Source organism: Erythrolamprus reginae, chromosome Z (genome assembly GCF_031021105.1).
Source record: "Erythrolamprus reginae isolate rEryReg1 chromosome Z, rEryReg1.hap1, whole genome shotgun sequence".
Lineage (NCBI taxonomy): Eukaryota > Metazoa > Chordata > Lepidosauria > Squamata > Dipsadidae > Erythrolamprus > Erythrolamprus reginae.
Genome location: NC_091963.1, coordinates 55768523 through 55791733, shown reverse-complemented (window position 1 = coordinate 55791733; position 23211 = coordinate 55768523). Strand labels below are relative to the sequence as shown.

The following is a 23211-nucleotide window of genomic DNA, read 5'->3' as shown; positions in this document are numbered from 1 at the left end:
ATTATAAAAATCTTTATGACAATATTGGCCGAAAGAACAAAAAACGTTTTGAATAAAATTATCAACCCATTAAAACAAATCAAGAATTGCACCAGAATCGTCCTAGATATAATCGAATTTTGGGAGGCAGGTAGCCGTTGCCTTCCTGGATGTGCAAAAAGCGCATCCAGGAAGTTAGTTGGCAATATTTATTGGACTTGACTAAAAAATTAAAATTTGGAGACAATTTCAAGATTATTATCCAGAATATTTATACCTCCCAATCAGCTAGGGTGATGCTAAACAGTGACGTGACAGACCTGTTCCCAATAGCAACAGGGGTCGGTCAAGGCTGCCCATGTCACTTCTTCTTTTTATCCTTACACATAAAATACTATTAAACAAAATACAGAATAATAAAGAAATAAAAAGAATTAAAATAAAAGATGAAGATTATAAACTGCAGGCCTATGCCGATGATATAGTTCAGGCCCAGAATTAAAAGAAATTGAGAAATTTGGTGAATTTTCACGGTTAAAAATGAATAAACAAAAAACAAAACTTATGATGAAAAATATGACCCAAAAACAGGAAGAATTATGAAAAATATTTTTTCTAAATGAAAAATCTTGAGCCTGCAAACCACTAAAGAGACCAAATACTTGGGACTAATTATAACTAATAAGACTTTATCAATCAAAAAAGAGAACTATAACAAATCAGCACAAGAAACTAAATCAAACCTTGAAAAATGGGATAATTTACAACTGTCTATGCTAGGTCTATGCTAGGTAGAATTGCTGTGATAAAAACAAGTATCCTTCCAAAATTTTTATATCTATTTCAAACTGCTCCCATTAGCTTAGACCAAAAATTCTTCAGGGAAATAAATAAAAATATCATAAAATTTGTATGGCAAAACAAGAAATCTAGAATTAAATTATCATATCTTCAAGACACTAAGGATAGAGGTGGCCTGGGACTTCCGGATCTAAAATCTTATTATAATGATGCCTCTCTAAGATGGATAAGGGACTGGATCAATCTTTCAAACAAAAGAATATTGACCTTAGAGGGATACGACTTGCAGATGGGCTGACATGCCCATCTGTGGAAAGACAAATTTAAAAAACAAACTACATTCAACAAACACTTGATTAGGAAATCCCCATTAAAAACTTGATATGATATTAAAAGGAAATATATTAAAATCCCTAGGTGGTTATCAACTATGGAAGCCATTATTTACCCAAATTTGATAGATCCCACAAAAACTTTGAAATATAAAGATATCCTACACCCAAATGGAGACCTGAAAACTAGAGAAAACTAGAATCCTAAAACTATAGATTGATTGGTGAGCATATACCCAAATTAAATCCAGGTATAACGAAGACAGAGAAGGGCCAGGTATAGACATGACAATTAACCCATTAGATAAAATCCTGGCAGGACCAGATGATAGAATAATTACAAAGATATACTAAGAATTTTTAGAATTTGATAAGATGAAAGAAGTTATAGTAAAAGGCCCCATGATTGCATGGGCCAAAAATGTTGGGCACAACATTTTCCTAGCCAACCGGAAAAAATCTTGGAACACCATTAGTAAAATCATTATCAGCGGCATATAACGAAAATTACTATAAACTATTCTACAGATGGTACCTTCGCCCCTCAAGACTTGCCAAAATGTACCCAAAATTAAGTGCTAATTGTTGGAAATTCAACAAAGAGATGGATTTTTTTTTTCATATGTGGTGGTCCTGCCCCAAAATCAAAGGTCTATGGAATACTATTCATAGCTGGTTTTTAGCAATTACAAAGGAGGAGATTGAATTTATCCCAGAAAGTATATTATTAGGAATTTGGAACAAAAAATACTCATTTAGTGACGCATATTACAACTGCAGTTAGAATATCACTTGCCCAAATGCGGAGAATTCTTTGTAGAATTCTATTTGTCAGAATTCTTCTTTGTCCTGTAGCTCAAGGTGGTCATCAACCAGACTGGGGAAAAGAAAATACACAAATATAACATGAATTTTAGAAGTCTCATTTAGTACAACTATTCCATAAACCCACAAAAATCTTGAAGGAAGATAGATTAAAAACAATTAAAAAGCAACACTTAACACAATAATAAACTGAATCCCATTGGGAAAAAACAAAGAAACTGACACAATGCTAATCCAAATCTAAGATGAAAATTGCATAAATGTTAAGAAGCTGTAGTTTAATATAGTCAACAGACAGGTTGACATTGAGCCCAATTTTTTTCTAGAGTTATAGATATAAATTTGCTTTTGCTGTTCCTTTTTTCTTTTCTTTTTCTTTTTTCTCTCTCTCTCTTTTTCTTTCTCTTTTCCTTTTCCTCCTTCGCTTTATTAAAAATGTAATGCGATTTGACGTTATATATTTAAAGTTCTGATACATTTGTATTTGTACAATCTCTTCATTTTATGTAGCCCTTCCATATTTATTGTTAATAAAGATTTTTTTAAAGGAATTATTCTATAATCTGGGGTTCTAAAGGACTTGTGGTTCCTGCTAGAATAGCATTTAGATCAGTATGCATTTGCTACTCTTTGTGGATCAGGAAAACCCTGGCAAAGATAATGTGTTCCTTTCATCACCATTTATGCTGCCATATTGCTTGATAAATAAATTTAGAGCAACAGCATGATTTCCATTAGCTTTTTAGGTCCAATTTATGTTCTGTATTTTATGGGATGTGTTTATTTTATTTTATTTATTTGTTTTGTCAAGTATGTATTGATGGTATACAAAGATACAACAATGTTTATATACATAATACTAGTAAGACAGAAACATTTGGATAGGGGACTGAAGGCACACTGGTGCACATATGCACACCCTTTACTAGCCCCTTAAGAATCGTGAGAGTTCAACAGTGGATAGTTTAAGGGCAAAGTTTTGGGGGTTAGGTGACGATACTACAGAGTTGGGTAGTGAGTTCCATGCATCAACTACTCAGTTACTAAAGTTGTATTTCCTGCAGTCGAGTTTGGGGTGGTTTACTTTACGTTTGTATCTGTTGTGTGCTCATGTGTTGTATGTGGTTGAAGCTGAAGTAGTTGTTGACAGGAAGGATGTTGTAGCAGATGATTTTATGGGCTATGCTTAGGTCGTATTTAAGGCAAGTACAGTGGTACCTCGTGATATGAACCCCTCATCATACGAACTTTTCGAGATACGAACCCAGCGTTCAGAAATTTTTTGCCTCATCTTATGAACTTTTTTCACCTTACGAACCTGCCGCCGCCACTGAGATGCCCTGCCTCTGGACTTTCGTTGCAAGGCAAGGGCAGGTTTTTGCGATCCTGGGATCTCCTGAGGCTCCCCTCCATGGGAAACCCCACCTCCTGACTTCCGCGTTTTTGCAATGCTGTAGGGAAATCCCAGGAGGGGAATCCCAGGATCGCAAAAAACGGGCACTCTGCTGGGCAGAGTAGGGGAGACAAAAACAGGAAGAAAAGACTCATGGAGCTCAAGGAGGGAGAAAAGTGTGGGGGAGATGAGCAGAGTGGTGTGGACAAAAACGGGAAGAAAAGACTCATGGAGCTCAAGGGAGGAGAAAGGTGTGGGGGAGATGAGAGTGGGGAGAACAAAAACGGGAAGAAAAGAGACATGGAGCTCAAGGGAGGAGAAAGGTGTGGGGGAGATGAGAGTGGGGTGGACAAAAATGGGAAGAAAAGACACATGGCGCTCAAGGGAGGAGAAAGGTGTGGGGAAGATGAGGAGAGTGCGGTGGGCAAAACGGGAAGAAAAGACTCGTGGAGCTCAAGAGAGGAGAAAGGTGTGGGAGAGATGGGGAGAGTGAGGTGGACAAAAATGGGAAGAAAAGACTCATGGAGCTCAATAGAGGAGAAAGGTGTGGGGGAGATGAGGAGAGTGGGGTGGACAAAAAAGGGAGGGAAAGGCTCATGGAGCTGAAGGGAGGAGAAAGGTGTGGGGGAGATGAGAGTGGGGTGGGCAAAACGGGAAGAAAAGACTCAGAGCTCAAAGGAGGAGAAAGGTGTGGGGGAGATGAGGAGAGTGGGGTGGACAAAAACGGGAGGGAAAGGCTCATGGAGCTCAAGGGAGAAGAAAGGTGTGGGGGAGATGAGGAGAGTGGGGTGGACAAAAACAGGAGGGGAAAGCTCATGGAGCTCAAGGGATGAGAAAGGTGTGGGGGAGATGAGGAGAGCGGGGTGGACAAAAACAGGAGGGGAAAGCTCATGGAGCTCAAGGGATGAGAAAGGTGTGGGGGAGATGAGGAGAGTGGGGTGGACAAAAATGGGAGGGAAAGGCTCATGGAGCTCAAGGGAGGAGAAAGGTGTGGGGGAGATGAGGAGAGTGTGGGGTGACAAAAACGAGAGGCAGGGACTCATGGGGCTCAAGGGAGGAGAAAGTTGGGGGGGAGATGAGGAGAGTGGGGTGGACATAAACGGGAGGGAAAGGCTCATGGAGCTGAAGGGAGGAGAAAGTTGTGGTGGAGATGGGGAGAGTGGGGTGGACAAAAACGGGAAGAAAAGACTCATGGAGCTCAAGGGAGCAGAGAGGTGTGAGGGAGATGAGGAGAGTGGGGTGGACAAAAATGGGAGGGAAAGGCTCATGGAGCTCAAGGGAGGAGAAAGGTGTGGAAGAGATGGGGAGAGTGGGGTGGAGAAAAACGGGAAGAAAAGACTCATGGAGCTCAAGGGAGGAGAAAGGTGTGGGGGAGATGAGGAGAGTTGGGTGGACAAAAACGGGAAGAAAAAACTCATGGAGCTCAAGGGAGGAGAAAGGTGTGGGGGAGATGAGGAGAGTGGGCTGGACAAAAACGGGAGGGAAAGGCTCATGGAGCTCAAGGGAGGAGAAAGGTGTGCAGGAGATGAGGAGAAGGGGGTGGACAAAAATGGGAAGAAAAGACTCATGGAGCTCAAGAGAGGAGAAAGGTGTGGGGGAGATGAGGAGGGTGGGGTGGACAAAAACGGGAGGGAAAGGCTCATGGAGCTCAAGGGAGGAGAAAGGTGTAGGGGAGATGAGCAGAGTGGGGTGGACAAAAACTGGAAAAAAAGACTCATGGAGCTCAAGGGAGAAGAAAAGTGTGGGGGATATGGGGAGAGTGGGGTGGACAAAAAAGGGAAGAAAAAACTCATGGAGCTGAAGGGAGGAGAAAGGTGTGGGGGAGATGAGGAGAGTGGGGTGGACAAAAACGGGAGGGAAAGGCTCATGGAGCTGAAGGGAGGAGAAAGGTGTGGGGGAGATGAGAGTGGGGAGAACAAAAATGGGAAGAAAAGACTCGGAGGTCAAGGGAGGAGAAAGGTGTGGGGGAGATGAGGAGAGTGGGGTGGACAAAAATGGGAAGAAAAGAGACATGAAGCTCAAGGGAGGAGAATGGTGTGGGGGAGATGAGAGTGGGGTGGACAAAAACAGGAGGGAATGGCTCATGGAGCTCAAGGGAGGAGAAAGGTGTTGTGGAGATGAGGAGAGTGGGGAGGACAAAAATGGGAAGAAAAGACTCATGGAGCTCAAGGGAGGAGAAAGGTGTGGGGGAGATGAGAGTGGGGTGGACAAAAACGGGAGGGAAAGGCTCATGGAGCTCAAGGGAGGAGAAAGGCGTGGGGGAGATGAGCAGAGTGGTGTGGACAAAAACGGGAAGAAAAGACTCATGGAGATCAAGGGAGAAGAAAAGTGTGGGGGAGATGAGGAGAGTGGGGTGGACGAAAATGGGAGGCAATGGCTCATGAAGATCAAGAGAGGAGAAAGGTGTGGGGGATATGGGGAGAGTGGGGTGGACAAAAAAGGGAAAAAAACCTCATGGAGCTGAAGGGAGGAGAAAGGTGTGGGGGAGATGAGGAGAGTGGGGTGGACAAAAACGGGAGGGAAAGGCTCATGGAGCTCAAGGGAGGAGAAAGGTGTGGGGGAGATGAGAGTGGGGAGAACAAAAACGGGAAGAAAAGAGACATGGAGCTCAAGGGAGGAGAATGGTGTGGGGGAGATGAGAGTGGGGTGGACAAAAATGGGAAGAAAAGACACATGGCGCTCAAGGGAGGAGAAAGGTGTGGGGAAGATGAGGAGAGTGCGGTGGGCAAAACGGGAAGAAAAGACTCGTGGAGCTCAAGAGAGGAGAAAGGTGTGGGAGAGATGGGGAGAGTGGGGTGGACAAAAACGGGAAGAAAAGACTCATGGAGCTCAATAGAGGAGAAAGGTGTGGGGGAGATGAGGAGAGTGGGGTGGACAAAAAAGGGAGGGAAAGGCTCATGGAGCTCAAGGGAGGAGAAAGGTGTGGGGGAGATGGGCAGAGTGGGGTGGACAAAAATGGGAAGAAAAGACTCATGGAGCTCAAGGGAGGAGAAAGGTGTGGGGGAGATGAGGAGAGTGGGGTGGACAAAAACGGGAGGGAAAGGCTCATGGAGCTGAAGGGAGGAGAAAGGTGTGGGGGAGATGAGAGTGGGGTGGGCAAAACGGGAAGAAAAGACTCAGAGCTCAAAGGAGGAGAAAGGTGTGGGGGAGATGAGGAGAGTGGGGTGGACAAAAACGGGAGGGAAAGGCTCATGGAGCTCAAGGGAGAAGAAAGGTGTGGGGGAGATGAGGAGAGTGGGGTGGACAAAAACAGGAGGGGAAAGCTCATGGAGCTCAAGGGATGAGAAAGGTGTGGGGGAGATGAGGAGAATGGGGTGGACAAAAACAGGAGGGGAAAGCTCATGGAGCTCAAGGGATGAGAAAGGTGTGGGGGAGATGAGGAGAGTGGGGTGGACAAAAATGGGAGGGAAAGGCTCATGGAGTTCAAGGGAGGAGAAAGGTGTGGGGGAGATGAGGAGAGTGTGGGGGGACAAAAACGAGAGGCAGGGACTCATGGGGCTCAAGGGAGGAGAAAGTTGGGGGGAGATGAGGAGAGTGGGGTGGACATAAACGGGAGGGAAAGGCTCATGGAGCTCAAGGGAGGAGAAAGTTGTGGTGGAGATGGGGAGAGTGGGGTGGACAAAAACGGGAAGAAAAGACTCATGGAGCTCAAGGGAGCAGAGAGGTGTGAGGGAGATGAGGAGAGTGGGGTGGACAAAAATGGGAGGGAAAGGCTCATGGAGCTCAAGGGAGGAGAAAGGTGTGGAAGAGATGGGGAGAGTGGGGTGGAGAGAAACGGGAAGAAAAGACTCATGGAGCTCAAGGGAGGAGAAAGGTGTGGGGGAGATGAGGAGAGTTGGGTGGACAAAAACGGGAAGAAAAAACTCATGGAGCTCAAGGGAGGAGAAAGGTGTGGGGGAGATGAGGAGAGTGGGCTGGACAAAAACGGGAGGGAAAGGCTCATGGAGCTCAAGGGAGGAGAAAGGTGTGCAGGAGATGAGGAGAAGGGGGTGGACAAAAATGGGAAGAAAAGACTCATGGAGCTCAAGAGAGGAGAAAGGTGTGGGGGAGATGAGGAGGGTGGGGTGGACAAAAACGGGAGGGAAAGGCTCATGGAGCTCAAGGGAGGAGAAAGGTGTAGGGGAGATGAGCAGAGTGGGGTGGACAAAAACTGGAAAAAAAGACTCATGGAGCTCAAGGGAGAAGAAAAGTGTGGGGGAGATGAGGAGAGTGGGGTGGACGAAAATGGGAGGCAATGGCTCATGAAGATCAAGAGAGGAGAAATGTGTGGGGGATATGGGGAGAGTGGGGTGGACAAAAAAGGGAAGAAAAAACTCATGGAGCTCAAGGGAGGAGAAAGGTGTGGGGGAGATGAGGAGAGTGGGGTGGACAAAAACGGGAGGGAAAGGCTCATGGAGCTGAAGGGAGGAGAAAGGTGTGGGGGAGATGAGAGTGGGGAGAACAAAAATGGGAAGAAAAGACTCGGTGGTCAAGGGAGGAGAAAGGTGTGGGGGAGATGAGGAGAGTGGGGTGGACAAAAATGGGAAGAAAAGAGACATGAAGCTCAAGGGAGGAGAATGGTGTGGGGGAGATGAGAGTGGGGTGGACAAAAACAGGAGGGAATGGCTCATGGAGCTCAAGGGAGGAGAAAGGTGTTGTGGAGATGAGGAGAGTGGGGAGGACAAAAATGGGAAGAAAAGACTCATGGAGCTCAAGGGAGGAGAAAGGTGTGGGGGAGATGAGAGTGGGGTGGACAAAAACGGGAGGGAAAGGCTCATGGAGCTCAAGGGAGGAGAAAGGTGTGGGGGAGATGAGGAGAGTGGAGTGGACAAAAACAGGAAGAAAAGACACATGGAGCTCAAGGGAGGAAAAAGGTGTGGGGGAAATGAGGAGAGTGGGGTGGACAAAAATGGGAGGGAAAGGCTCATGGAGCTCAAGGGAGGAGAAAGGTGTGGGAGAGATGAGGAGAGTGGGGTGGACAAAAAACGGGAGGGAAAGGCTCATGGAGCTCATGGGAGGAGAAAGGTGTGGAGGAGATGAGGAGAGTGTGGGGGGACAAAAACGGGAAGAAAAGACTCATGGAGCTCAAGGGAGGAGAAAGGTGTGGGGGAGATGAGGCGAGTGTGGGGGGACAAAAACGAGAGGCAGGGACTCATGGAGCTCAAGTGAGGAGAAAGATGTGGGGGAGATGAGGAGAGTGGGGTGGACAAAAACGGGAGGGAAAGGCTCATGGAGCTCAAGGGAGGAGAAAGGTGTGTGGGAGATGAGGAGACTGGGGAGGACAAAAACGGGAAGAAAAGACTCATGGAGCTCAAGGGAGGAGAAAGGTTTGGGGGAGATTATCAGAGTGGGGTGGACAAAAACGGGAAAAAAAGACTCATGGAGCTCAAGGGAGGAGAAAGGTGTGGGGGAGATGAGAGTGGGGTGGACAAAAACGGGAGGGAAAGGCTCATGGAGCTCAAGGGAGGAGAAAGGTGTGTGGGAGATGAGGAGACTGGGGAGGACAAAAACGGGAAGAAAAGACTCATGGAGCTCAAGGGAGGAGAAAGGTGTGGGGGAGATTATCAGAGTGGGGTGGACAAAAACGGAAAAAAGACTCATGGAGCTCAAGGGAGGAGAAAGGTGGGGGGGAGATGAGATTGGGTGGACAAAAACATGAGGGAATGGCTCATGGAGCTCAAGGGAGGAGAAAGGTGTGGGGGAGATGAGGAGAGTGGGGTGGACAAAAATGGGAGGGAAAGGCTCATGGAGCTCAAGGGAGGAGAAAGGTGTGCAGGAGATTAGGAGAATGGGGTGGACAAAAACGGGAAGAAAAGCCTCATGAAGCTCAAGGGTGGAGAAAGGTGTGGGAGAGATGAGGAGAGTGGGGTGGACAAAAACGGGAGGGAAAGGCTCATGGAGCTCATGGGAGGAGAAATTTGTGGAGGAGATGAGGAGAGTGTGGGGGGACAATAACGGGAGGCAGGGACTCATGGAGTCATCAAGAGAGGCTCTTTTCACCTTGCTTCGTTGGGTCTCCCTCCCCCCACTCTGTTCTCCTCAGCTTTGTCTGGCCACCGCTTATTTTTTTAAGCCTTAATATTTTGGATTTTCCTAATGGGCTTGCACGCATTATTGGTTTTTTCATTGTTTCCTATGGGAAACATTGTTTCATCTTACGAACTTTTCACCTTACGAACCTTGTCCTGGAACCAATTACGTTCGTAAAACAAGGTATTACTGTAGTTGTAAGCTTTCTAAACCTAGAATTGTAAGTCTAGTTGCATAGGGTATTCTGTTGCGAATGGAGGAATGTAGGGCTCTTCTATAAAGTATCTCTGGATATTTTCAAGGGTGCTTATGTATGAAATGAAGTGTGAGTTCCAGACAGATGAGCTGAATTCAAGGATTGGTCTGGTGAAAGTGTTTTATGCTCCGGTTAGTAGTGTGAAATTCCCGGAGCAGAAGCTAGATAGGATTAGGTTAACAACTCTTTAAACCTTTTTGGCAATGTTGTTGCAGTGGGCTTTGGCTCTTAGGTCATTTGATATGAGTATTCCAAGGTCTTTTACGGAGTGAGGGTTGTCTGTAACATCTTGTTTGTTTAGCTTGTATTTGGTGTTCTGATTCTTTTTGCCAATGTGTAGGACAGAGCATTTTTTTGGTTGAGATTTGGAGTTGCCAGGTGTTTGACCATTCAGACACAAAGTCAAGGTCTTTTTGGAGAGTAACTGTGTTATCGGTGGTGTTGAAAAGTTTTACATTGTTGGTCAAGAGAACACAGTTGCTTGAGATGTAATTGCAAAGGTCATTGCATCTTTATGAATTTTCTGGATTTTTAGGAGATGAGCAATATGCAAATATATAAAAAACTTTATAGGCTTTTTAAATCTGCATGATCAGAACAGAAATATTTATGCAGCTGATAATTAGGATATGTAAACATTCTGTCAATAGATTAAATATGTCAACTGAAATTTCATGTTGAATTCTACATTGTATGTAAAACATGGTTCCAGGCTGGTTAGGGAGAAAAGTGGAGGGCTTTCTTTAACAATAATCCATTTGGCAAGGCAGGAGGAGGAAATGAAGGCACAAGGAAGATCAAGAGTAGGCAAATTAATGAAATACACCATTGGAAAAAGGAGTAACCGAGACCAAGACAAAAAGAGAAAACTTTGGGAAGGAGCCAGCATTGTATAGCATAAACAAGAAAGGTGCAACACGTACTAGTCTTGTCATCTTACCCATAAACTAATTTCAGATTCCTGCAGATGATGTTTTAGTTGAAACTTAGAAAAATCATGATGTTCTGGGTTTTATATCTTCAAAACCATGCCTAGTACAAAAGCCATGGCTAGTTTGGCAGAAGTTCCAGAATGCCCTTTCACTCAGCCCCTTAATTTCTGGGTACACCAGCCAATTTTACAGCAATGCATGCATGAAATTAAGGGAGATCTCAATATATTCTATTTTGATTTTTTTTCTAAGAAAAAAATGGAATAAATAATAATTCTCTCCTTGAGGAAACTCAACTTTTTTACATTGTCTGCTTCCAACATTGTTTTGTGTATACTTTTCAAAAATTGTATTTCCTTTGCACCATGTAAAAACAATGCTAATTATCTAAGTTAACTATTATTAATTTTTTAGTTAATGTTGGTGCTCATCGTGATGAAAGAAAAATTTCTTCATTGGGACGGATTGGCATTATTGTCATGTTTTCATATTACAAACTACACCAGTGGTCAAAGGTAACTTACAAAGTCTTAATGCTTATTATGTGGATTTTTTTAATTTGAATGGTGTGCCATAAATATAATATCTTATATATTGCTACATGCCTTGCAAGTCCATTATATGTTTTCCTATTGAATAGCCATGAACCAAGATACCATCAGTTGAACAAGAAATAAATTACTCTTCATATTTTCTGGGGGAGATTAAGGCATTTTTCTTTGTGCAACTGAGATTGAGATATTTGTGTAAAATAAAGTTTAAGGTTAACATACTTTAAACATTTATCTCATTTGGTGCCAATAGGTGTGAAATTGTAGATGCATATTTTGAATGTAGGTATGAAGAAATTCATGCAAACCCCATAAAAGAGAAGATGGATTTTGAAATATATGTAAAAGACCACTGTACTGCTACAGAAATGTATGAAACCAAAATAAAAACTTGCTAGAATTCATATGGGTCAATATAAAAGAAAAAAAAATGACATTGTCACAGGCGTATACTACAGGCCACCCAACCAAGCAGAAAAAAGTAGATGTACTTTTTGCTAATCAATTAACATATACGTATGTAGGAAACACATTACTATAGAAATGGGGGTGTTCAATAATTCTGACATCAACTGGAAGACTAAATCTGTATCAAATAAGAAATCAAATAGATTCCTGACCAACTTAGTTGACAACTATGTTGTCCAAAAGGCAGAGGAGGAAAATAGAGGGACAACTATACTGGACTTAATTCTTACGAACAGACAAGAAGTGTTAGAGGGAATTGAAACTGCAGGAACTTTGGTGAAAGTGACTACGCCATACTGGAATTCAACATAATGCAAACACAAGCAATAGAATGCAATGATACAAGAATCTTAGATTTTAAAAGAGCTGATTTTAACAAACTCAGAGAACTTTGGAAAGATTTCTTGGACGAGAAGCTTGGGAAGCTTGGGAAACTCTGACAAATATCATAAAAGCCCAAACTAGCACAATACTATTAAAAAGGAAAAACAAGAAATCCAAGAAGAAACAAGTATGGCTGCCCAAAAAATCTCAAACTGAAAGACAAAAAGGACAAATACCAAAAATTAAAGAAAAATTTAAAAAATTGCAAAAGAGACATGACTAAGGCAGAATATCAGCAGATAGCCAGAATCTGCAAAGGCTGAGAATAAACGAAGATTTTTAACAAAAGTCAACAATAATTTAAAAAAATATTTCAACATATAAATAACAAGGAAAAAAATCAGGGAAAAAATAGTCCACTAAAGAGAGAACTAAAAAGGAACTAACAGGAATCATACAGAAAAGAGAGCATGAAAAAAGAACTACACTCAACCTATCAAAACCATAACTGTAAAAGATAGACTAAAAATAAAAGTTAAAATAAGCCCCACCCGCCAAAATTAAGAAAACACATGTCTTATCTTGATGAATATAAATCACCTAATGAATTACATCCTAGCATTCTAAAGGAGCTGGCTGATGTCATCTCAGAACCACTGTACCCTATCTTTCAAAAATCCTGGCACACCAGGAAGCTACCCGAGGACTGGAAATGAGCTGATGTGGTTCCCATTTTCAAAAAATGAAAAAAACACAGACCCAGGAAACTATACAGATCAATCGTTCTAACAATACCCAGGAAGATACTGGAAAAGGTAATTTAAAATAGATCCGTGAACATGTAGAAATGAATAAAGTAATAATTAGAAGTCAGCATTGGTTTGTTAAATCTGATCATTGCCAAACCAATCTTATTTAATTCTTTGACCAGCGAAATGCTGTGGACATAGTGTACTTAGACTTCAACGAAGCAGGGGTTGAAGCTGCATGAAGCTCTTTGGGTCCCCTGCTGTGGTTCCCTGTCCCATCACTGGCTGGCCTAAAAAAGTAAGGGTGATGATGACGGGGGGAGGGGGGGCAAGGCAATGGCCGGATCCTTAGGGGAAGAGAGAAGCGGCCCTGTAGCTGCCTTCATGCCACATTTGCGGACAAGACATGGCAAGGCAATGGCCATCTTCTTAAGGCAAGAGAGAAGCTGCATCCAAAGACCCTCCTTAAGCGAGCAGCCGCTCATCTTCCATGTGCACTTTTGCTGCAATTTGGCGTTCGCTTGAAGAGGATCTCCCCACATGCTCAACAGCCGACCAGGGAGTCATAAGAGGGGGAGGAGGGTCACCTGAAGGGAAGCCTCCACCAGGGCTGGCAATCATTCCTCAGCAGAGAGAGGGAGAAAGAGAGAGGTGGGGGGGAAGATGAGGGAAGGAGAGGGAGATGGATGAGGAGGAAGGGAGAGAGAGAGGAAGATGGGAGGGAGGGAGATAGAGGAAGAAAGAGATGGAGAAGGAAAAGAGAGAGAGAGAGAGAGATACTTGTTTTCCATAGAAAAGAAAACAGAACCACAAAACCTAGGTAGGTGTGCCTGGGGGTTATTTGATTTGGTGGGTGTGACATTGAGTTGGCCATGTCCATCCATGTTTTGTGGCTCTGGGTATTTTGTTCTCTCTGAGAAATGGATCCAAATGGATCCAAATTCTTTGAGTTTTTAAGGTTGCTGATCCCTGTTATATGGGGGGGGGGGGGTTAGTTTATAATATAACCGTCTCCTTAGGGCAGGAGAGAAGCTGCATCCAAAGATCCTCCTTAAAGCAAATATTAGAGAAATTAGGAAGGGAAAAGGGGAAATGAAAGGGAGGGGGGAGGCATTGACTTTGCTTTATCATATGTCCACCATAGATGATGTCCTTTCTTTACATTTACAACATACATTTACAACATTCATTTATACATTCTTGACAATTTATTTGGCGTTTAATACCAACAATTCATCATCTTATAAAAATTTCCTTTTAAATTATAGTTTAATGTAAACTTCAAGCCTTTATTCCACATATTCTCCCACTGTTCAAGCATTATATTAAAAATTCCTTGCCCACTGAATCATACAGCACTTGTTCATTTTCCAGATTTAAATTCAATAACACTTTATAGATTTTAGTAATAATGTTCATTACTACCACACAATAAAGTATCAATTCATTTTTAACAAAGTTAAACCCATGATTCTTTTTATCTAGTTTAAATCTTTCTTTCAGTTGTAAATATGTAAACCCATGACAAACATGACCTGATTCCAACTCCTTAGATTTGAGGGTAGGTCTCCAAAGTTAAAAGATCTATTTTACCATAGGTCCATCAATTTGGCCTTGTCACCATTTCTCTTCTTTAAAAAGCTTCCTGTGGGGAAACCCAAAGAGACACCTTTGTGAAAAATTGTGTTTTATATTTATTCCAGACTCTCAAAATAGCATGTCTGACAAAATAATTGTTGAAATCAATAAATCAACATTTATTTTAACTTTATCATTCCAAAGATATCAATGCCAACCAAATCTTAATTCATGGCCTTCCCGTTCTTTTAACCAAAACAAACAGTAAGGGGCGACATACAAATCCAATAAATAAATAATAAATAAATTTCAAATCTGGTAGACTCAAACCCCCCTACTGTATCTTACAGTAGTCTGTACCTAATACTTGGGTTTTTTCCCTTCCATATAAATTTGAAATGTCCTATTGCCTTTGTTGAAATAGAATATCAGTTGCAAGTATTGGTAGTGTCTGAAACAAAAAAAGTATATTTGGTAAGACATCTTAATTACAGAGATTCTATCCAATAATGATAACTGCAATTTATTCCAACTTAATAAATATTTTTAATATCATTCTAGAGAAGTACATAATTATTTTGGAGTGATTTTATATTTGTGTTTATTAACATGACCTCCAAATATTGCACCTTTTTCTCAATCTTAAAACCAGATTTTTAAAATTAATATATCCCCACCATATTCTTAATTAGCATTCAGGTTTTCTGTTTATTTATTTTGAAACCTGCTAAGGATCAATACTCATTTAATTTTCTCATCAAATATTCTATGTTGTTTTTTTGGTCTTGCAGAATTATCACCAAGTCATCAGCAAAAGCCCTCAGCTTATAAACTTCCTTCTTAATATTTATCCCTCTTATTTTCTCATCTTGCCTGATATCTCTATTCAAAACTTCCAATACCAGAATAAACAGTAAAGGAGACAAAGGACATCCTTGCCTTGTACCCTTTCAGATTGTGCATGAGTTAATTAAGTCACATTAATAACAATTTTTGCTTGCTTTGATGTATAAAAAGCTTTGATCCCTTGAATAAAATTTTCACCAAAGTCAATTTCTTCTAGGACTTTAAACACGAAGGCCCAATTTAAGTGATCACAGACCTTCTCTGCATCTAAGAATTGCAAAGTTGCCTGTTGTTCATTATGATGCTGTAAGGGGCGTGCATAAGCACACCACTGTGCCTACCGTCCCTGTCCTATTGTCTTCTTTTGTTAGTTTTTATCATTACTTATCTAATGTTTTACTTGTATAAATTACCACTCTATAATTGTTTGACTAAATGGATGGATGGATGGATGGATAGATAGATAGATAGATAGATAGATAGATAGATAGATAGATAGATAGATAGATAGATAGATAAATATTCTATAATATTCAAGACAATTCTGACATTATTCCTTAACTGTCTTTATGGCAGGGGATCCAGACTGATCATCTTGAATACATATATATGTTTTTAAAATGTAATTTTTCTGCCAAAACTGCATCAAATAATTTAATAATGAAATCGGTCTATAGTTCTTCATCATCATAACATACCAATCCTCATTCAGAGCAACACAATATTAGCTTCTTTTCAGGTTGGAGATAATCTTCCCCTCTGTAAAGTATTATTCATGACATCCTTTAGCAGCTGAAGAAGTTTGTCTTCAAAACATTTGCAGTATTTGCTGTAAGCTGCCCTGAGTCTCAGGAGAAGGGCAGCATAGAAATCAAATAAATGAATAAATATTGATTTGTAAGCCCATCTGGGCCAGGAGTTTTACCTATTTTCATTTTTCTTATAACTTCTGATATTTCAAAGGTAGTTATTGAATCATTTATAAATTGACTCATAAGTTGTGAAAGTTTCCACAAGTGTTGTCTTAACAAACTCATCTATTTTTTACTTATCTAACTCCTATATTTTATACAAGTTAAAGCTATGAAACAGTTTTTAAAAAAAAAATATTTTTATTAATTTTATTTAAACACACAACACAAACAACATTTAACATTTAAAGGAGCTACCATTGCTCCACTTGTCTTAGAAGTCTAACTAGTACAAAAAAAAGAAAATCTAACTGGTCAGATCAATACAATTTTTGATATTTGTACATTTTTTTAAAAATTACCTCTATATTTCCATTTTTATGCTATAATTCATATAATTCAAATAAGTTCTCCTGTCTATAAAATATCATTTTGATAATATAATTAAACTAATTAAAATCAATTAAATAAAAAAGCATTTAAAGTCATTAACATTTTAAAAATACTAAATACTACTATTATACTATTTTTAATCTATTACTTTATATCTATTATAACAATATTTTATAATAATTAAAATCACTTATTCAATTTTAAAAAATACTCTTAATACTCTACCATATATATATTCAATTTCATAAATTCAAATGATTATAAGTTCTTATATAATTTTTAAAACTATTTTTTAAAATTCCACCACTTGTACACTTTATCCCATATTTTATAAAATTCTGTTTCTGCTTAATTGTTCAAGCGTCTTGTCATCATGTCTAATTCTGCACATTCCATGATTTTTTAAAATACTTCTTCATCTTTTGGTATTTCCTTTTCTTTCCATTTCTGCGCAAATATGATCCTTGCCGCAATTAAAATGTGAATTATTAAATAATATGTCTCTTTTTTATATTTCATATTTGAGATACCTAGTAGGAAGAATTCTGGTGTCTTTCTAATCTTCTCATTCGAATGAAACAGTTTTTTAATTTGCTCGTTATCAGTGATTACATTGTTGCCTTCACAATTTTTTTTAATCATTCTCTTCTCCCTTTGTATATGCCAACCATCTCCCTGGTTTATTTGCAATATCAAAATGTCTTTGCTTTATATAATTCAATTTTACTTCCATTTCTTGAACACTTAGCATTGATAGTTGTTGGCATAACAAATTAATTTTATGTAAAATTTTAGAGTCCATAGGTGCATTCTGCAATTCTGTCTCTTTCTGTCTAATTGTACACAATATCTTTTGCATCTTTTCCAGATCCCTTTTCTTGTTTAGACAATTATTTTGTATAAAATAACCCTTCATAACTTCATCCTTTACTTGCCTCCCAGACAAGTGCTAAATCTGGCCCTTAAGCTAGGTTAATGTCAAAATATTCATGTAATTTTCTTTTATAGTCTTTTACTATTGTCTCCTTTTGCAAAATGGATTCATTTAGATTTCATCTATAACTCAAACTCTTCTAAATACCAGATCAACCAGATTATGATCAGAGAAAGATTTAGGCAAGATATCAGCTTTCAAAATTCTAGTTGCTAAATTTTTAGAGATCCATATTATTTCAATCTTTGAAAAGGATTTATGTCTTTCTGAAAAGAAGATATATTCTCTTGCAGTACCATTATTTTGCCTCCATGAGTCTATTAGCGCTAAGTTATCTATCATACAAAAACCTGTATTTAGTAGTTTATCCTGAGAGGATTTGGTCCCCTTAGTCAATGTTCTATCCCAAAGTGGCGAGGTCATTCCATTCCAATTTTCCAACATAAACCAATTTTCATATGAAAAGGGCAGAAGTTGGTCCATAAGATAGTAAAAAAAATCACTTTTCCCATCATCTGGCACATAGGGATCAATTACTATTGATTTTATTCCATTAATATCAATTTCTGCTATTTCAAATCTGCCATGGTCATCTAGTAGAAGTAACTTAGGTTTAAACTGGGGTTTTATATATAAAATTACTGCATTAATAATTTTTATCCAACAGATCTAAATTTCTCTTCTAATCTTTTATTTATTAAATATTTCTCATCTTTTTTCATAATATGTGTTTCTTGAAGGTAAATTATGTCAACATTAAGTTTTCTGAAATAGTGAAATATTTTTAACATGTGGTTGGGGTGTTAGCCCTATTAATATTCCATGTAATAAATCAGCTGTCTCTTCTTCTACGTGTCAACTTTTGGAGATCGATCTACCTCCAAAGTCTTGTCTATCTCCAACTCTTCAACTGGCTCTGAAATTAATTTATGTTTAGACAGGAAATCCTTGATTTATCTATAGAATTCAAATGAAATCTTTAGTCACGATATGTAAGTATCACTCCCTCAAGCTTGCCCCAACAAAAGGCAGTTATTCTCTTTTTCATAATATCAGTTAGAAATGAGTAAGCTTTCCTTTTTCTCAGAATTCTTATAGGAATTTTTATCAAAATAATTATGTCTACATTTTCTATTCTTAGTTTAGATGTAAAGTGGCAGTCCAGAACACGGTCTATCATTATTTTTCTTACAAAATGGACTAAAACATCCCTTAATAGTTTTCTCATGGCAGCAAATTTTGAGTTTACCCTATAAAAATTGTAAATTTCAAGATTGAGAAACTTTTCCTCACAATTAGTCAAAAACTGTGCCAAGGCTTTAATCATTCTTAGCCTAATATCCTCTCCAGAGCATTCCAGGATTGCTCTACCGTATATACTCGAGTATAAGCCGAGTTTTTCAGACCAAAAAATGGGCTGAAAAACCCAACCTCGGCTTATACTCGGGTCACTGAGGAGTCACCACAAGAGGGCGCCCCACTGGAGCCCAGCAGGCATTGCTTCAAAAATGGAGCCGCCTGAAGAACTGGAGCTGGGTGAGACATTGATAGAAATGGTGGAGGGGCGGGGCACTGCAGCTCGTCTCTCTCACTTCCTCACTTTCTTTCTTTCTTTTAAAAATATTTAAATACCGATAAATAAATATGCTGTCGGCTGCTTCCTCTTCTCCTCTTTTGTTTTCTCCTGTCAGTTGCGGTCGTGGAGGATAAGGAGGAAAGGAAAGAGGCGAGGCTTCTTTTTTCTTTCCTCTTCCTCCGTTTCCTTAGTAGCTGCAGCTGCCTCCCAAGTGGATCTCTTTAGCAAATCTGTTTCCCCGAACAACACATGGGGCAATAAAGGGAGACGGAGGAGGAGGGAGGATCAGGGGTGGGAGGGAGATCCAGCCAGCGAGCCAGCCAGCAAGCTAAGGGAGGGGGGGAGACAGCATGAACTCTCTCCAGGCTTTAGAAGCCCCCAGCCAGAGGCGCGGTAGCAGGGAAAGAAGGAGGAGGAGGACAGCCTCTTTCCTCCTCCTCCCCCAGGGCTGTGGGCTATTCTGGCTCTCCTCCTACTTTCCCTGCTACCGTCCCAAGTGGATCTCTTTAGCAAATCTGCTTCCCCCAAACAACACATGGGGCAATAAAGGGAGATGGAGGAGGGAGGATCAGGGTGGGAGGGAGATCCAGCCAGTGAGCCAGCCAGCAAGCTAAAGGGGGGGGGGAACGGCATGAACTCTCTCCAGGCTTCTAAAACCTTGTCAAGTTTAAAGATCCCTGGGTTAGAGTTAAAAATGCATGATTCTTCAAACCTGAAAAGATTAAGGCTTGTGGACTTCAACTCCTACTCCTGAAGTAACATGGCTGGGGCAGGAATTCTGGGAGTTGAAGTCCACTAGTCTTAAAACTGTCAAGTTTAAAGAGCCCTGGGTTAGGGTTAAAAATGCAAGAGTCTTCAAATCTGAAAATATTAAGGCTTGTGGACTTCAACTCCTACTCCTGAAGTAGCATGGCTGGTGCAGGAATTCTGGGAGTTGAAGTCCACTAGTCTTAAAACTGTCAAGTTTAAAGAGCCCTGGGTTAGGGTTAAAAATGCAAGAGTCTTCAAACCTGAAGAGATTAAGGCTTGTGGACTTCAACTCCCACTCCTGTGGTAGCATGGCTGGTGCAGGAATTCTGGGAGTTGAAGTCCACTAGTCTTAAAACTGTCAAGTTTAAAGAGCCATGGGTTAGATTTAGAAATAGGTTTTAGCTTGGTTGCTAAGTGAGCTACTTTTTTTACTTTTTAATTTATTGTTATTACCAGATTGCTTTTGTTTACCCTCTTTTAAATTTACAGAGCTAGTTTACTGGTTTTCTTTAAAATAAATATTCTAAAACATGTAATCTACTGATTTCTCAATTAATGTAATTTTATTGGTTTCCATTTTTATAAGTTACCAGTAGCCACTGCATTTTCTAACCTCGGCTTATACTCGGGTCAATAAGTTTTCCCAGTTTTTGTGGCAAAACTGGTGCCTCGGCTTATACTTGGGTCGGCTTATACTCGAGTATATACGGTAAATCTTAATTGCAGCTACTTTGCTTGAGCTTTTAAGAGCTCTCTTATCGAATTCAGCTTCAAAAAGAGTGTTTTGTTTCTCCAATTTATGCTCCAAAGAACCACTCTGTGCTTCACCTGTTTAATATTTATTTATTTTATTTATTTATTCATTTGTCCAATACACAAATACATAGGAAGAAAAATAGACATGTGATAATATAAATGAGGGTGAAAGTGAACTTAGAGGAGAGGATATATGAAAGGAAGACAATATATAAGATAGTTGGAAAAAAGGAAAGACAATTGGACAGGGGACGAAAGGCACATCAGTGCACTTATGTACGCCCCTTACTGGCCTCTTAGGAACCTGGAGAGGTCAATCGTGGAGAGTCTAAGGGAGAAGTGTTGGGGGTTAGAGGTTGACACAATTGAGTCCGGTAATGAGTTCCACGCTTCGATAACTCGATTGTTGAAATCATATGTTTTACAGTCAAGTTTGGAGCGGTTCGTATTAAGTTTGAATCTGTTGCGTGCTCTTGTGTTATTGCGGTTGAAGCTGAAGTAGTCATTGACCAGTAGGACGTTGCAGCATATGATCTTGTGGGCAATACTCAAATAGTGTTTTAGGCGCCATAGTTCTAGGCTTTCTAGGCCCAGGATTGTTAGCCTATTTTCGTAGGATATTCTGTTTCGAGTGGAGGAGTGAAGGGCTCTTCTGGTGGACATTTGTCTCTTTGGACATTTTCAAGGGTGTTGATGTCTGAGATGTGGTATGGGTTCCAGACAGATGAGCAGTAGTCTGGGATGGGTCTGGCAAAAGTTTTGTAGGCTCTTGTGAGTAGTGTGAGATTGCCTGAGCAGAAGCTGTGTAGAATCAGGTTAACAACTCTAGAAGCTTTTTTGATGATATTGTTGCAGTGGGCTTTAGCACTTAGGTCATTCGATATTAGTATTCCAAGGTCTTTTACAGAATGTGGGTTAGCAGTGAGAGATTGTTTATTCAGTTCGTATGTGCGGTTTGGATTCTTTTTGCCGATGTGGAGGGTAGAGCATTTGTTGGTTGATATTTGAAGTTGCCAGGTGTTAGACCAGTCTGAGACAAAGTCCAGGTCTTTTTGGAGAGTGAGTGTGTTATCAGTGGTGTTATAAAGTTTCACATCGTCGGCAAAAAGAACACAGTTGCTTTCGATATGGTCACAGAGGTCATTGATATAGAGAATGAAGAAACTAGGACCTAGTGCGCTTCCCTGGGGAACGGCGCTTATGACGGGCAGGGGTGGAGATGGCGCTACTTATATCTCCTCACAAAATTTCTTTGCCAATATGTCAATTTGTAATTCAAGCTTATTCCTAGTGCCTGGATGACTTCATGAGTTTTGGCTGTGTATTCATCTCCTGGTATCCTATGGGTCACCATAATTAATAGCATTAAATCCTACAGCTTAAATAATGTCACTTAAAAATTAGAAAGGAAATCACAGTTCTACCTCTACCTATTTAGCTTCCTTGTGTGGACAAACAGTGCTACTGCTGTAAAAGAAACCTACTTTATATTTCTTTACCTGCTGCTAAACCAATCAAAAGTGATAGAAATCAGAATTGTTTCCCCTCCCCCCGCCTTCCACCCAAAAAAAAGTGCCGATTGGGCAAGCTTTTTTTACAAAGGTGAAAACTTCAGCAAAGTCTGTTAAAGGCAAATCATCTTCCAAAGATTTTAAGTCCAAACGTTCCAGAGATAGTTTCCACAGTGTTTTCCAGCTTCTTTAATTTGGCTCGGATTTTCAACTTCTCCCTCATTCACCATGTCATTTACTGAGTGAGGGTTATATCTGAGGTCTTGTTTATTCAGTTTATATTTGGTGTTCTAATTCTTTTTGCCGATGTGGAGAACAGAGCATTTGTTGGTTGAGATTTGGAGTTGCTAGGTGTTAGACCAAACCGAGACAAAGTCTAGGTCTTTTTGGAGAATAGTTGTTTTATCAGTGGTGTTGAAGAGTTTAACATTGTCAGCGAAGAGAACACAGTTGCTTGTGATGTGAACACAGAGGTCTTTGATGTAAAGTATGAAGAGTGTTGGTCCCAATACGCTGCCTTGGGGGCAGCGTTCCCTGTAAGCTGTGCCCGTGCGCACATGCATGCCCCAAAATACCCCCCCCGCGCACCCTTTTCTACGGGTGCGCCTGCCAGCCCGCGGGGGGCGGGGAGGCGCCGGCAGTAGAAAGAAAGGGAGCCGCGGCTGCCCCTGCCTCCCCACAGTGCCTCCAGCCCCCTCGCGCCCCTGGCCTCTCAGCCCTGCCCCCCGCCCGCCTGATCCGCCCCCTCTCCTCCTTCGCCGCCTGCTGCCTTGGGGCGCGACTTCTCCCGTGGCGGTGGCTGCGGCTTCTCCTCCTCTACTTCTGCGCTCCCAGCCAGGGGGCTGTGAGAAAGGGTTTTCTCCATGTGCTTCGGGAATGCCCGCCCCGCCCTCTCGCAGCCCCTTCGCTGGGAGCACTTTCATCCTGGACTTTCAGCAAGGGGGCTGCAGTAGAGGCAGGGCAAGTGTTCCTGAAGCGCTCGGAGAAAGCGCTCCCGCAGCCCCCTCGCTGACAGAGAGACAGAGAGAGAGGGAGGGAGAAAGTAAGTGAGAAAGAGAGAGAGAGAGAGAGAAAGGGGGGGAGAGAGATAGCAAGATAGAGAAGAGAAAGAAAACAAGAGACAGAGAGAGAGAAAAAGAGAGAGAGAAAGAGCAAGAGGGGGAAAGAGATAGAAAGAGAGGGAGAGAGAAAGTGAGAAAAAAGAGAGAGAGCAAGAGGGGGAGAGAGAAAGAGAGAGAAAGAGAGAAATGACTCTTGATTTAAAGCATATGGTAAGAAGCACCCAAATAATAACAGAGGGAAAAAACCCAGCCGTTTGTGTGTGTGTGTGTGTGAAC

General features: G+C 41.1%; 1 protein-coding gene across 3 annotated transcripts in view; it reads left to right on the top strand.

Moving 5' to 3' along the window:
* Window positions 1–23211, top strand: part of TOPAZ1 (testis and ovary specific TOPAZ 1) — a 243358-nt gene that overhangs the window by 174526 nt on the left and 45621 nt on the right. For all 3 annotated transcript variants that reach the window (XM_070767234.1, XM_070767235.1, XM_070767233.1), the window contains one exon: window positions 10942–11042. In XM_070767234.1, coding sequence (XP_070623335.1) covers window positions 10942–11042 — 101 coding nt within the window. The remainder of the gene's footprint in view (window positions 1–10941; window positions 11043–23211) is intronic.